Source organism: Sapajus apella, unplaced genomic scaffold, assembly GCF_009761245.1.
Source record: "Sapajus apella isolate SASKATOON/1434 unplaced genomic scaffold, GSC_monkey_1.0 scaffold33, whole genome shotgun sequence".
Classification (NCBI taxonomy): domain Eukaryota; kingdom Metazoa; phylum Chordata; class Mammalia; order Primates; family Cebidae; genus Sapajus; species Sapajus apella.
Genome location: NW_022436973.1, coordinates 17,430,346 through 17,447,320, shown reverse-complemented (window position 1 = coordinate 17,447,320; position 16,975 = coordinate 17,430,346). Strand labels below are relative to the sequence as shown.

The 16,975-nt window shown below is 38.6% G+C and overlaps 1 protein-coding gene across 2 annotated transcripts in view; it reads left to right on the top strand.

Moving 5' to 3' along the window:
• Positions 1–16,975, top strand: part of PLCB1 (phospholipase C beta 1) — a 757,711-nt gene that overhangs the window by 555,850 nt on the left and 184,886 nt on the right. For both annotated transcript variants that reach the window (XM_032295662.1, XM_032295663.1), the window contains exons 11-12: positions 3,119–3,276; positions 14,069–14,151. In XM_032295662.1, the coding sequence (XP_032151553.1) occupies positions 3,119–3,276; positions 14,069–14,151 (241 nt within the window). The remainder of the gene's footprint in view (positions 1–3,118; positions 3,277–14,068; positions 14,152–16,975) is intronic.

Below are 16,975 nucleotides of genomic sequence, written 5' to 3'. Positions count from 1 at the left end.
TACATATGTTTGAAAAATATTTCCATAAATGAAATAAAACATACAGGGAACCTAATATGCATTCCAAGGAATAGGATAATTATGGATAAATGTGGGTTTTCTCAAAGCATGCTTTCCTTGGGAGACTTTCATTTATAATAAAAAGTATTTATTTTAAGAATGAACAATAAGTTTACCTTGGAGGGATTCTGTTGGTCTTAGGTGTTGGACAATAAACTCTTTCTCTATTTTATTCTTTAGTTTTTTTCCCCACATTCCTTTGCACCTCACAAACCCAACTTCATGCCTTACCATGCCTTTCAAAACATTAACTGATTAACGTTCAAAAAATACATCAAATTCCTTCTAATTGTTCTTTGACAAAAAATATTCTCAAGAAAATCCAAGGAAATGTTTCTCAAAACTTTGAACCTCTTATGACAGAATGCTCTAGTGTCTGTTAGGTATCTACCTACTTTGATACACTGTTAAATCCGATTAAATTCATCACACCATCCTTACTAAAGTTAGTAACATTCAACAAGTATTAATGAAATTGGCTTAGAAATTGTACAATATGTAATTGTGTTGATATAGTCAATAATGTACTTAATTCTCTAAACAGTACACACACAAAAATATGCTCTATTCTTTAATACCGGTGCAATTTTCTGCAGGAGCAAGTATTTTAAATTAATTAACCTGATAATATTTGAATTATTCACTTCCTTTAGCTATGGTAGTTCCCCTTTAAGTTTAAGAATAGCATATAAATGTTTGTCTTTTCCCCTTTACCCCCACTGTCCCCTTGTCCCTAATGTAGCAAAGACCTTTATAAATCTTTGCCATGACAATGAACTTTGGGGCAATTATGAATGGCAGTTTGATTAGCCAGCCTCAGGAACTTTTTAGATCATTTTATCAACATTTTTGCTTTTCCAAATGTATCTTTGTGTTAAAAACATCCTATTTTTCCAGTAGAGGTAAATGATTATGCAGACTCACTTAATCAGCCTTTCATTATATTTACTAGGGCTTTGTAGGAATCAAAAATGTCATCCTTTTGTTATGCTGATGGTTGAGTATTATGACATGCATATAAAAATAAAATTAAGCTAGTAGGCTTAATCCCATTTTCTCTGTCCTGTGTCTCCAAGGAGCACATCTTGTCCATTTCAAAGTCATTTTAATAGTTTGCATCAATATGTCATCTTTTAACTGGCTATTTAAAAAAAAATGATGGTCGGCCAAATATGGTAATTTATGCCTATAATCTCAGCACTTCCTGAGGCAGAGTCAGCAGAATCAGTTGAGCCCAGGAGTTTGATACCAACCTGGGCAACATAAGGAGACCTTGTCTCTAAACAAAATACAAAATTAGTTGGGCATGCTGGGACACACCTGTGGTCCCAGCTACTTAGGAGGCTGAGGAAGGAGGATGACGAGCCCTGGAGGTTGAGGCTACAGTGAGCTATGATCATGCCACCACCCTCCAGCCTGGGTGATAGGGTGAGATCCCATCTCAAAGAAAAAAGAAGAAAAACTTAAAAAAATGATTGGGGCTTATAGAGTATAAATCAAAGAAAATATAGTCTTTGGAAAACCAAAGACTTCAATTTGTATGTTGCTAATGGGCCTGTTGCAAGAGCTATTTATTATGATGTTTTCAAAAATAATTTATCCTGAAATCAGTGATTTCTGTTGACTTAAGTAAAATGGGAACATTTGGCTTCCATGCCCTGTGTACTGTTGCCCTCAGACCTTTCAGGTGCCTTGATTATAATAATTCTCATCACTTCACTAGGGTATGTTAGTTCTAGTCACAAAAGTCCAATTTTGGTAAAGTTTATCTTTTTCTTCTGTTGCTTGTGCTTTTGGTGTAATATCTACAAAACCATTGCCTAATCCAGGTCATAAAAATTTACTGCTGTGTTTTCTCCTATAGGTTTTGTAGTTTTAGCTCTTACACTTATATTCTTGTTGCAATTTGAGTTTAGTTTTATATGGTATTACTATATAAGTTGTTCCTGCAACTTTTTCTTCCTCGTCTATTTTTTTTTTTTTTGCATGTGGCTATCCATTTGTCCCAACACTCTATTGAAAAGACTATTCTTTCTGCAATGAATTGTCTTGGCAATTGTCGAAAGTCAGTTGACCATAAATTGAGGGTTTATTTTGGAAATCTCAATTCTATTTCCATTAATCTATATGTCTATCTTTATGCCAATACCACATGATCTTGATTACTGTAGCTTTGTTGTAAGTTTTGAGAAGTGTGATTCCTCCAAATTCGTTCTTATTTTTCAAGATTGCTTTTGGCTATTTAAGGTTTCTTACATTTCTATATGAACTTGGAATCAACTTGTAAATTAAAAAAAAGGCCTTGTGAGATTTTAATAAGAATTGAATCTTTAGACCAATGTGGGGAGTAGTGTCATCTTAGCAATACCAAGTCTTCTGCTCAATGATCATGAGATGTATTTCTACTCATTTGTGACTTCTTTAGTTTCTTTCAACAATGTTTTGTAATTATTAGAGAACAAGTTTTACACTCCTTTAATTTAAATTTATTTTTACAAAAAGAACACTTTTAAAAACACAATATTTAGCTTTCCTCAGCATTTGCATCTTCAGCAAATGTTTCAGAGGCAGCTGACTTATATAGCAGAAAGTCTTCCAACAAACTCTCATTGGGAGGCAGTCAGAATTAAAAGAGTGTGTTTCAATGCTATAGTCCTGGATCTTCTACTCCCTAGCATTGGAAACTTGGGCAACTGATCTCTGTGCCATTTTTATTATGTGAAATAGGTATTTTTTTAAAAAAGTAGTTAAGCCACAGAGATTGTTTGATAGATACACAGTCCGAAGACCTGTAATTGGCACTTGGTAAATAGTTAACAAACATACATCTTTGTTATTGTTACATTGTTATTTTTATCTTTCCCCAAAGCACTGCTAGGAATTCTATTTGAGATTGTGCCCTTACCTTCTGTTATGTTGAGGCAGAAGAAAGGCAAAGAATAACTGCTGCAGCTCTTAGACTCTTTGTTTTCCCATTATTGAAGTGTCTTTCTGAGAAGGCACCACTGCCTTCCTTGTTTCATGGGAATCTGGGGTTTGTTTTGTTGGTGTTTTATAGCTGGCCAACTGGCTGGAAACTCCTCTGTTGAGATGTATCGCCAAGTGCTCCTGTCTGGTTGTCGCTGTGTGGAGCTGGACTGCTGGAAGGGACGGACTGCAGAAGAGGAACCTGTCATTACCCATGGCTTCACCATGACAACTGAAATATCTTTCAAGGTAGAGTATATGAATGTTACTAAGAGAGGCAGCTGGGGACACCTGATCCCTTTTGGTTAAAGTCTTCTAAGGTAGAAAGTCCCAATGATCACAATTAAATCCAAAGGCTGTTAATCATCTTTGCAATTTCAGAGGCTAAAATGTAGCTGTTTATTCATGAATAATTGGCATCAGGTGAATTAATTTATGCTAACCAAATTCTAAGGAAACTGTTCTGTGAAAGGAAATATCAATCTATTTTTCTTGTCCTCTTTAGCACTCTTACTCTTAATTTCTTGCATTTTATTTTTGTGAAATATACATAGAGAATACAGACAACTTATTTATACACCTTAACTAATGGCTATAAAATATGCATCCATGTAACTACCATCTAATCAAGAAATAGAAACTTGGGGGTACCTGAAACACTTCCATGTATTTATTCCCGTCAGAATGGCCTGCTTACCCTCAGAGGTGATCACCATCCTATTACAGTGGTCCCTACTTTGCACTTCGTTAGAGCACAAAATACAGATTTATGTGCAGCCCTAAATGATGTAGCTTCGCCAATTTTTTTTTGCTTGTAAATTGATTCACACTATAGTATGCATTATTTTGTGACTTGCTTTTTTCACTCCACATTGTTTAGAAGGTTCATTAATATTGTTTCATGTAACTCTAGATTTTTTCTGCTTTCTTTATCTTGATCTGTTAGTTGTTATATAAGCATCACACCATTCTATGATGCTAGATTTTAGAATGTTGATATCTATCAGTGAAAGACCCCTAGGAACATACACATGGTCACCTTGGGATTATTTGCTCATACAACAAAGGAGAACACATGTTGTGGGGAGCTGGGATGTCTCAGTAAATGTGTATTAGAGAAGACTTACAGGACTTGGGCTTATAATAGGTGATTTGGGAAATGATTCAAGGGAGAAGGATTTTGCTATAGATTGGGTACTGTCGGGAAGCAGAAACAATCCTATGACAGGGTATCTTAATAAATCCTGTCTAGGAGGCAGGACTAAAGCTGTTATTGATAAAGATGCATCAGTCATTCTTGTTGGTGAGGAATGGAGGTGTGCTTGGTCTCTCTTCTCCTTCTACCCTTAGCTCTATTTTGCACCGTAAAGGGACACACATTCATGTGTATGGACACCCAAGCCCAAATAGCTAAGGTCTGTCCACATCTCTGGCAAAGAACCATCCCCAGTGGGCTGGGGCTATAAGGGTAGGGGAAATCTGGGGTCCTAGGTACTTGGAGAGTGAGGAGAAAGAAGGTCTGGGCTTCAGGGAACTTGCTCTCTTGGCTGCCTCAGGCTTTTTTGCCCCTTTAAATGGGAATCAGAAGAGAAGGCCCAGTGGATAACCTCTTGCACTAGGTCCCATGGCATGAGCCCCATTGCCTGGGATACGTGGGTCTCAGGGAAGTATTGGCTCTGGGTCACCAACTCTCATCCAAAGCAACCAAGGAAACAGAGTCCAAGTATGTAGGTAACTAAGGTGAGTGGAGACAAGGCCATTGAAAATGGAAGATCAGAATACTGAGAAACTAGAATATGGGATGAATTCAATGTTAATATCACCAAGGTTGGTGACAAAGTTTTGGATGAAGAAGACAGTGAGCCACTTACCAACTCTTTGCTGAATGGGGGTGTCTTAGTAGATAGCAGAAGTGAAGAAGAGGTGAAAACTCATTTAGCTGCCTTATATGAACTAGGATTTTTTTTTTAGAAGATTGAAAGGTAATGTTTCACAAGTAGCACTGAGAGAAAAAAGATCCCAAACCCCAGCTTCTAGCTGTGAAACATTTGAGATATGAGAAAATAAACAGTGATCACCAAAGAGAGCCGCTAACAAGAAGCAAAATTTTCAAGGGACAGGCAAGTTTCTGTTTAGACAGAAGGATTTTTCTGATCAAAGTTGCTATAGTAGATAATAATAAAAACATTTTCAGCAGTAATATCATTCACACCTAAAAATATATGTATTATGTTGTGCCTAAGGAGTTTGACTTTTCATGATTTCTTCAACTTAGCCTACAATGCAATAATTAGAGAAAATAGCACCCTTCACTTAAATTTTACAACAGAGCTTAATATGGGGTTGACATTAATTCTGATCAAAATCTTTAAAAGCAATGTCTGTTCCTGAAATTGAGCACTATTATGACCCTTTCATTTTAAGTGGAAAATCAATTTTTTTTTTTAATTCATTTCCATAGTCCCACTCCCTCCCTCTTAGACCTTGCTATTGTCCTTTGTCAACTACCTAAGATACCAGACGAACATAGTGGGGCTCTTTAAGAAAAAGTAGAGCCAGATGACCCTGTTGTGGAGCCAGTGCAGCTTGGGCTTATCTGTCTGTTGGTGGATGATGATGCTCCTGGAATGGCAGACAACACGCCCCGATGGAGCTGAGAGTTGGTGGCACCACACACCGTCCCACTGCCAAGAAGACCTGTCACACTCCCCAGGCCACGGCCCTGTCTACCCTCAAGAGATATTGTGAGGAGCAATTGTTATTTTTTAAATAATTTAAAATCCTCCAAGTTCTCTAAGTTCCTCACGGGAGAATAAACACCAAGTACACCCTGAGGCATATTTATTTTATGTGGAGCATTTGCTTGTTGGCCTCTGCCTGCCATCGAGTCAGCTTGGAGTGACTCTCCTTGTGCACTTGATCATAGAAGTGGTTCTTCAATTACATCTGTAATCCCAGAGTCACAGGCTGATTGAACATCTCTTCCTTGGCTCTGGAAGCATGGCTTCTCAACCACATCCACACACTTGCCAGTGAGTGAGAGGCTTAATGACTAAATCTAGCCCAGAATACTCTTTCTATCTCTGTCTGCTAGAGTTGGGAGTTGGGAGATGACCAGGATGGCTAAAGAGAGGAGTGAATTCATCAACCCAGTTGGTTTTTCCAGCTATTCCTCCTGCTAATGCACATAGCAGGATAGACAGTTCTGGCTGCGATGTGGGTAGGTGATAGTGGGTGAGGATGGATGTGGGAGTAGAAATGTCAACCTATTTTGCAGACACATAAACAGTAGCAGGGATGCTTTGCATCAGGACTGAGATGAGGGGAAGGCAAGTAAGTCTCCTAGCAAGTAAAATTTAAGGCGGCCTTTCCTCTCAAGGTTGTGTTAGCACAGAGTTGGCACTAGAAAATGAGTGTCTCTTTTAATCTTGCACTTAGTCGCCCCTCTTGCCTCATCCTAGTTCCGGCACTGCTTGCGTGATTATTAGCATGCAGTCTGCTTTCCCAGAACCCAGTGTGTAAGGTGACTTTGTAAGAAAGAGTGAGAAGGGAAACGGGGCACAAAGTCCTACATGATCTCCAATTCCCTCATTACCTTGTTTCTTACTGCTTTCCCTCTCACCCAATGGGCTCCAACTACACTGACTTTGCTGTTCCTTGGCTGTGCCAGGCTGGTCCCACCTCACAACCTTTGCACAGGCTCTTCCCTCTGCCTGGAATGCTCTTCCCATAGGTATCTGCCTGGTTCTTCCTTTCCCTCCTTGAAGCCTTCCTCAAATGTCACCTTCTCAGTAAGGCCTCCTGGGACTGATCTATTTAATACTGTCACCAGCAATCACTCCCACTCCCCACACCACTGACATAACCCCCTACAACCCCACTTTGTAGTACTGCATTTTCCTGAAGCACTTACAATATCACCTTCTAACACTCTGCTTAATTTGCTTAATTCCTTGTTTATTGTCACTTCTTCTACTAATGTATAAGTTCTACAGACAGGGCTGTTTGTTCTGTTACCTCATCTGTCCCAAGTTCTCTTCTTTGAGCAGAACCTGACATACAGTAGGTACTCAATAAATGTTTTTGAATGAATTTTTCCTTCCCAAAGCAAGTAGATAAAATATAGCATAACCTTCATTTTTAATCTTTCTTGCCTCTGCTCATCAGATAAGTGAATTTGTCTTTCTCCATCCTACACAGAATATGTTAGTAGGCAGGGAAAACATTCCCCCAGCATTTGCCAGTTTTAGCTGCCCTGAACATTTGGGCCAGATATTCGCAGTATAATTAGAGTGTATTCTACAGCTATACTGCACAGTGCAGCAGCAAAATAAACTGGTTGCAGAGTTCAATTTTATGTCATCCAGTGTATCTGCTTTCAGTATGTGTGATCTGAAAAGCTGTGTGATAGATCCCAAAAGCAAGAGATCCTACTGACATTTGCTCCCTGTTTACTGGATGGGTCAAAATAAAAAGTCATTATGTTCTGAGAAAGGAGATGTTCAGCCTCTTTATGAAGGGCTTTATGTTTTGTAGGCTGGCTTTACTATTTATCTTATGTATCTGCTTCTATGCCTCATCACCTTAGCCTTCCTGGTGGCCATCACCTGGCAATTCGCTTGGTCTTCATTCTCTTTTCTCCTACCTTTCTCTTTATGCTTGACACCACCCACCCACCTACCTCCTTCCCAGGGTGGTTTATCTCCCTTCAGGCAGCTTCCTTTTAATCAGCAATTATACAGGATGGAAAACTGGGTAATGTAATAAAATATATGAGGAAAATGTATTAAATTTAAGTAGGTTAAATCGAGCATTTCTGAAAATAAAGTATCATTTATTCCCTGAGAGAAATAATAATTTAGGATGCAATTTCACTGCTACCTAAATGGACATATCAAATGGATATCCAAATACACCCTACTGTTGTATGTCAAGGATAAAGGATTTCAAGGGCAGTTTGTCCCACTGGAGTTTAATAATTGAACCATATGGTTTATATATTATTGAATCTAGTGTTGCAAGTCTCTGAAAAACAGTTTTGGCTTGATAAGGAGCAGTGGAGCATTACCGTACTTTCACATCCAATGACCACCAATTATAGCAAATATGAAAGAGTGAAACTTAAAAGCTAAAACTGGCTTTATCATCCTGACTGATCATGCACACCATACAAAATATTTCAAAGACACAAAAGCATGAAAGTTCTCCAGTGGAACTTCTAAAGTTTTCAGTTGCTCCCAACTAAAATTATGAGATGAAATTTAGTAATCTTTTTTTCCGGTTTAATGACTTGAAAAGGCTTCCTAAGCTGTTAGCTAAAGTTATGGCAGAGACGGGGAGAGGTGGACAGAGACAGGAGGGAGGAGGATGACTGGGAAAGGGGGAAAGGTGAGCACAGAGGGTAAGGATGCTACTCTGGAGCTGACAGCCAGGGGTCCAGTACCAGCTCTTCCATTCAGTTGCTGCAAGACCTTGAAGAAGCTTCCTTCCCAGTACAAGTTTCCTTTGCTATCAGCAAAATGGAGACGATAATAGTGCTTACCTCCTGGGATGGTCGTAAGCAAGCATTCAATAACCCTACTTAATATACAAATATTGCTGAAAAAATGCATGGCATGCAGTGACTACTCTATAAATGTTAGCTTTTGATATTTTCATCGAAATGCTTAAAAGACAAATGTTAGCTAGCTTTCTGTAAATATAACATAGGCATGGACTTATTAAGCCAGAGCGAAGGTGGGGGTCTGAAATAAGTCATCTGTAAGGCTACCATGGTAAAAGGTGTGGGCATCCTCCAAGCTCAACCCATGGCGTCTGCTTCACCTCCAGGAAGGTGCCAAAAGCCCAAATTGTAGTAAACTAAACACAACCCAGACCTTGGTTAGGGGCCCAGTAAGAGCAGAGAAGGGAACAAATAGATAGGATTGGATGTTCCACTGCAAACTTCAGTCCTAAGTCAAGCACACAAAATCAGAAGTGCACAATGCCAGAGGGAGGACAAAGGGAAAAGTAGGAGAAGTGAGACAGGAAAATCTAGGAACCCCAGTGGCGTCACTGTAGTTCAGACCACGCTAGCATCCCTACTGTGGGAGGAGAGATCCAAACCCAGGGAGCTAGGAAGATGGAGGGTCATGGACTCCCTACAAGTCTAAAAGCAGGCCCAGGGAAGCACTGGCATTTTATCAGCCAAAGATAAAGGATGATATGAGAGAGATTTGACCTGGAGCCAAATACTCACTTTCTAAATTAGAAGAGGAGAGTAAGGGTCGGTCTTACCCACTGTCAGATTTGACTTTCCTTGACCTAAATACCAAAGAGAGGAGGCTACAATCCACTTTCATTATTAAAGGTAGCTGGAGAAGTTCTCAATCAGAAAGGAAGACAGCCATCATCAGAAAAGTTAGCAGAGATGGCTGGGCGCAGTGGCTCATGCCTGTAATCCCAGCACTTTGGGAGCCTGAGGCAGGCGGATCACTTGAGGTCAGAAGTTTGAAAACAGCCTGGCCAACATGGCAAAACCCCATCTCTACTAAAAATACAAAAAATTAGCCAGGCATGGTGGTACGTACCTATAGTCCCAACTGCCTGGGAGCTGAGGCACAAGAATGGCTTGAACCAAGAAGGTGGAAGTTACAGTGAGCCGAGATCATGCCACTGTATTCCAACTTGGGCAACAGAGCAAGACTTTGTATGAAAAAAAAAGAAAAAATGAAAGTTATTAGCAAAGACTAATTATACTTTTATTTACATGTATATTTGAAGGAGTTTTTTTTTTTTTTTTAAATTTAAGGCTCAATGTTTATTGGAAATTTCAGCCATGAAGGTGTTAAAAAGTTAATCTGGCTATTGAGTATGAATCGACATTCAACCTTCTGTAATACAATTTACCTTTAGTTACAATCAAGTTTTAAGCTTTGCTTAATACTTTGATTTAGTATAACTAACTAAATGATTAACCAAATACCTTTGATTTACCTTTGGTTACAGTCAAGTTTTAAGCTTTACTTAGGCCAGTGATCAGACTAGTTCAAGGGTCAACAAACTATCTTGTGCAGGCCACATTTATCCTACCATCTGCCTTTGTGAATTAAGCTTTATTGACACACAGCCACATCTACTTGTTTATGTATTATCTGTGGCTGCTTTGGAGCTATGTATTACTCTGGACTCTCTCTCCAAGGAATTGGCCCATGTGGTTTTGGAGACTGAGAAATCCCAAGATCTGCAGTTGGCAAGCTGGAGACCCAGCTGACCATGGTACAATACCAGTCCTAGTCCAAAGGGCTGAGAACAAGGAGAGCTAATGGTGTAAGCTCCAGTCCAAGTCCAAGTCTCAAGGTAGAAGAAGACCAATGTCCCAGTTCAAAAACAGTCAGGTAGAAACAGTAAATTCTCCTTTACTCTTTTTTTTTTTTTTTCCCCTATTCAGGATTCCAGTGGATTAAATGAGGCCAACCCACATTAGGGAGGACAAGCTGCTTAACTCAGTCTATCAATTCAAATGTTAATCTCATCCAGAAACCCCTCACAGAGACACCCAGAAAAACATTTAACCAAATATCTGGGTACCCCATGACCCAGTCAAGGTGACACATACAGTTAATCATCACAAGCTACAAAGGCAGAGTTGAACAGCTACCAAAGAAATAGAAACCATATGATGAGAAAAGCTTAAAATACTACCTTGTCATTTATAAAAATTGTGTTCTGACCTCCGAACTAGTCAATAGAAGAATAAATGGGAACACAAATTGCTAGTGTGTTTTTCTTCTGTCACATCTTAGCAGTTCATTCATCCATTTGAAAGTATTTCATGAGCACCTAGAATGTACCTTAGCAGAACAGTGAAGAAAACTAGTTCTTACATCAAGAATCTTATACTATCTAGTGAGGAAAGATAAATCAAAATAAACACAAAGATGTGGCACATAGAAACATGCTGGTAAAGCAATCTAAATCAGTGGGCAAGGAAAAGAGAGAGCTGAGTTATGCTGTCTGGGTGGTGGAGGCAGGTCTTTGGTAAGGTGATGCTTAGGCACAGGTGCTGTTGCTTACTCCCAAAGTAACACAGTAAATCATGCTTTCATATAAGAGTATTTTTGACTGAAGGAACAAAGTGCAAAAACGGTGAGATGAAAGCATCCTTGATATATTCAAAGAAAAGCAACAAGATCAATGGACTGTATCCAGGTGCCTGAGAGGGAGAGGAAAAGGAGATGAATTTAAAGAAATGACAGGTGTCAGATCAAGTTAGGCTGTGTAGATTATGTTGGATTTCATTCCATGTGAAATGGGAGGTCACTGGAAAGTTTATAAAAAAGAGTCTACTCATGTTTAGGAGTAATGACTGGCTTTGGTGTGGAATACAGCAGCAAGCGCTAGAAGCCAGGAAAGCAGTCAAAAGTCAGTCAGCTTCTCCTAGGCGCGGCTGCAATGATAAGATACCCCCAGGATCACAGTGATTTACAACCACAGAGATTTACTTCTCGCTCAGGTTCGATGTCAGCTGTTGGTCTGATTGCTATTGTTTGGAATTCATATTGAAAGAACAACCCCCATCTATGATATCACTGGGCTCTTGGGAGGGGAGAAAGAGAAACAGCAGGATGGTGACATGATGGGTCTTCAAGACTCTACTCAGCAGCAGCGCATGTCATTTTCCCACACAGGCCCTTGGCCAAAATAAAACACACTGCCAAGCCTATGGTCAACAGAGTGTGTAGACAGGATCCTCACAAAGGAAGGGGGAAGCATATATGTGGGAACAATGATAAAATCTACCACAGCAGTCATTGCAGTGGTTTTTGTATCAGGATGATAGCAGTGGAGGTGCTGACACTTGACTGTATTCTGTATCTATTTTGGACAAGAATGCTGATGAACTGAAAGGTGTGAGAGAAGGAGAGGAGGAGAGAATGGCTCTACTGTATTTATCCTTTATCTGATACATTAGTGCCAAATTTATGAAATAAACAAAATCCAGTCCTTTTTTTCACACTTAGTATTCACATCCTTGATGACCTCTATTCTCAGTTCTTTTTGAGGGCTTTGCTCTTAGCTGGCTAAGATTATTAGCTGCATGGAAGTTACTGCAGTGGTTGGGTATTGATAAGCTCTACAGTCAGACAAATCTTCCTGGGGTTTAATCTTAGATTCTCTTCTCTATGACTTAAGGCAAGTCAGTTAATGTCTCTGGACCTTAGTTGAATAGAGAATACATCAGGAGCTGAGTCCTTTGCCTCCTCTTGCTGCATCTTCACAACAGATCTGTGAAATGAAGTTTATTTCCCCCACTTTATAGATCAGCAAACCACCATGCAAAGGTGTTAAGTGATTTTCCCAAGGTCACACAGCTTATAAGTCTCAGAGGCAAGGATTAAAAAGTCTGTTTGAATCCAAAGCCTATGCTCAAATAAATAAAGGATTTAAAATCTTGATATTGCTTGCCTTTTATAGAGCTTCCTTTTTTTGGCAGATTCAACTATCATGAAAGTTAAACTGATTATGTATGAAAGACAATCTATGAGCTCATTTCTAAGGAACAGTAAGAGTGATTCTTCTCACTCCATGAAGACAAATCCTTCTTAGAGGATATATGCAAATGTAGCACAGAATTAGAAAGCCTTATTTATACTCTGGGCGAGGGAAATAGCTTTCAGGAGTGGATATAAAGAACACTATATATTGAATAGAGAAGGTAGAGACGATAGCAGAAAAGGCCCAGGCACAAAGAATAGGAGTGGAAATCCCTACTTGAAAGGAGAATATGAAAAGAATAAATGTAACTAAAAACAAGTATATGGCAATATGAAACCACTACTTCTGTAAGCGATATAATTAAACAATAAATGAGACTGCACTTTACTACCAGTTAAATAAGAAAATCATTTTTAAAAATAATGTCTAAAACTGGTGAATATGCATTGAAACCTGGTCCTGCATGCATTACTCTCAGCAATCTAAAATGAAAAGTAATTTGAAGATACATGAGGGACTAGAAGAGTATTCATGTTCTTAAATCAAGAATTTCCCTTCTTAGAATTCATTCCCAGAAAATCATTCAAGATATTAGAGAAAAAAAATGAGGATATTCTTTGTGGAATTATTTGGATGACAACTCTGAAAATGTACCTGTCCAACAGTTGGGGAATGGTTAAATCAATTTTGGTACCTTTACTCTCTACAATTTTGTACATATATTGAAATTTATGACATATGTTTTTTAAAATGCAGATTGAAAATTGAAGTACTGATACATGTTACAACATGGATGAACTTTGAAAATATGCTGAGTGAAAGGTGGCAGGCACAAACAGCCTTATATTGTATGGTTACATTTATGTGAAATAATTAGAATAGGCAAATCTGTGAAGACAAAGTGGATGAATGGTTGCCTGGGACTAGGTGTGTGGGGTGGGGTGCAGGAAGCGGGAGTGACTGCTAGTGGGTACATGATCTTTTTCTGAGGTGATAAAAATGTTGTTAAATTGGGAGACGCTCACATAACTCTGTGAATATACTAAAAAACATAGAACTGTACACGTTCAATGGGCAGATTATACCTCTAAAAAGTTACATCTCACGAACAATGCTTTCTAAAAATACAACTTGAGTATATACTGTAATTAAAACCAAGTTATATAAATACATGAGAAACAGACTAGAAGTGAATATAATGAAATGCTAACAATAGTTTGGTTCAGAAAGTGGATTTGTGGGTGAAAATTTTTGCGTTGTTTTCCTGTCCAAAGTGTTTATAATATGATAAGATTTCTTTCATTATTAAAAAAATAGATTCAATTAACAAACAGGAGACTCCTCTCCTTTGCATTTCTGTCTCCACCAAAATCCAATCATCTTATTATGTTGCAGAATCAAGAGTCAGAAATAGCACTGTCCAGCAGCCCTCAAAATCCCTTCTAGCCATTTCAAGCCATTTGATACAATTCTCTGAATGGAAAAGACAACTATTTAATACCCCTCAAGAATATACAGATTAAAAATTCTGGCATACTGAATATGCATGTGTTCTCATTTTTAGGAAGTGATAGAGGCAATTGCGGAGTGTGCGTTTAAGACTTCACCTTTTCCAATTCTCCTTTCATTTGAGAACCATGTGGATTCGTAAGTATTCAACACCTTCAGGAAAGAGTCTTTTTCCAGAATGGGTCATACTGAGCAATTTTTTTTTATCAGATTTAAGATTATTTGACATTATTAATGGTGTTCCTCAATCATGTTATATATTAACTGGCATGTTTTCATTTGTATATGGTGGAATTCATTTAAATATAATCAACATTAAAATCCATTGGACTTGTAGGATCCATTTTCATATCATAGTATGGTTTTTAAATTAAGAACTTTTTGCAATGCAGTGGAACAAGTTTTCTTACACAATACATGTCTCTGTCATAGATTTGGGGTGCTGTGGGCCACTTTTATAACCCTCCTTCATTAGCTCCTTCTATTGCACACAACTTGAGTCCATTTTATCACCTTAAAATGGGCAGTTCCCTCACCTCATGGCAGGTGGTGGGAGAGCTGTGAATTACTTTCCACTTACACAGAACTCAGTTCACCAAACCTCCATCTTACCCATTTTCAGTGGCTTTCCCTGTTTGTTAATATTTATATTTGCCAATTTCAAAATAGCCTGCACTTATTGCCAAGCTACACAAAGAAAATGTTATTTTGACTTCACTGTTTTATATTCATTTTATCATACATTACCATGAGAGACATATTTATATCTAATAGATGTATATTAGTTTATCATGTAGTTACTCACTTTAAAGAGCTTCAGAATGAAAGATTGTTCTCCATATAGAATGAAAGCCCTCTCTTTTATTTCAAGAACCTAGGCCAGATTTTTCAACTAAAAGCCAGCAGCACCTGTCCTAATTTGGATTACAAGTTTCCTTTTACCCTCCTTCCTATTGAGAGTGTTTCCCAGGTCACTGAGCCTCTTTGTCCTGGCAATTTGCAACACATGCTTCAATTCTCTAATTCTTAAAGAATTCACTAAATCTTAAAGATGCAGATTGGTCATGAGCAAATTTCAGCTTGAAGAATTTCTAAGTAGTTAAAGTGTGATAATTTGTCAATATGGAGAAACCTTATTTCAAAGGAACCAATTTTATAATTATCTGTATTTTTTGAATTTGCCCTCTGGAAAACCATATTACGTTTACTGGCTTGTGGTTCTGTTTCATTATGCAACAGTCATCCAATGAATGATGTAAGCCTTTGGCACACAGCTTCTCCAATGCTTCTAAGAGTCAGATGAAGAGAGAGGAATTTATTCTGTTCCATGCTACTTCTGTTCTTACGCAAAGGGGCACCTCTTTAGTAGCTGTATTTAATACCTGGTTTAATGTGATGGCTATGCTTTGCAATTGACTCTGTTAAACAATTTCTCTTTTCTGTCCATTCGTTTGTAATTGGGCTGTAACAATATGTATTAGTCCATTCTTGCACTACTATAAAGAAATGCCAGAGACGGGGTAATTTGTGAAGAAAAGAGGTTTAATTGGCTCACAATTCCGTAGTTTGTACAGGAAGCATGGTGGCATCTGCTTCTGGCGAGGCCTCAGGGAGCTTTTACGCATGGTAGAAGACAAAGCAGGAACAGGAGTCTTACATGGTAGAAGGAGGACGGAGAGAGAATGGGGAGATGTCACACACTTTTAAACAACCATATCTCATGAAAACTCACTATCACAACAACAGCACCAAGGAGGATGGTGTCAAACCATGAGAAATCACCCCCATGATCCAGTCACCTCCCACCAGGTCCCACTTCCAACACTGGGGGTTACAATTTGACATGAGATTTGGGCGAGGATGCAGATCCAAACCATATCACAATACTTTAGCACTTTTCTTTCAGGCATTGTAGTTTCCAGACTTGAGGATGTGTTTTAATTTTTTTTTTAAATAAAAGAAGGGCATCTGGCATACTTATTTTCTTAAAGAGATGTTTCTACTTAAATTAGACAAAATGAAAGGCTTTGGTTCCATTCCGTGTTCTCACACCTGCTAAATTAAGCTTCTCCTTGACATAGCCAGAAAAATGTCAACCATCACCATTAACAACAATGTAACAGCTAACCTTTATTAAACATTCACTTTGTGCCAAGCAGCTTTTGAAATATTTTACATGCCTCAGCTCATGTAAGCCTCACCACAAACCCAGGTGCGTCTATGTGTCATATTATGATTCTCGCCATTTTACAGATGTTAAAGCTGAGTCCTAAAGAGGAAGAGTAACTTGCTCAAGGCCATGTAGCTAAAATGTGACAGAGAGGGAATTCCAATCCAGTTAGTGTGGCTTCAAAGCTCACACTTTTAACCAACACATCTCCTATGCCTAAACAGAAGTGTCATGAGCCTTCAAAACCTCAAATTCAGACAACCAGAGTATCCACCAAGCAATGCCCAGCAAATGTTCGCCTCTATGGTTTGTAAACCTTAAACATAGGATTTTTTTGCAGTTTTTCACACCAGTCATTTAGAGATCCAAAACTGGACATGAAAACTAATTTCTGCATCATACACAGACTAGTGCCATTGTACTGCCCTTACTGGCTTAAAAATAATAAATTTAGCTATTAAAAGTTCATTAATAATGCATATGTGGCAAAAGAAAACAGGAAAACAGCCTTTCCAGGATGCCATGATTGTGTCCCAAGCCACTGAGATAATGTCATGGCAATGAAATAGTAAAAGATAATATTCTATTGTGGAGCAAGTGGGTGGACGTTGCTTGCTTCATATTTCCCTTGTCCTTCAGATATCAAAACTGCTCAGCCACTATTCTTTCCTGGGAGGCTAGCACGCACCCAAAGAAAACCGATAAGCTTTCCCCTTGCTGGTAAAATGTTGTGCTGGACTTGAGAGTCACCTCATCTAGTCCCCGAATCTATAAGCAGGCAGCAGCAAGCGC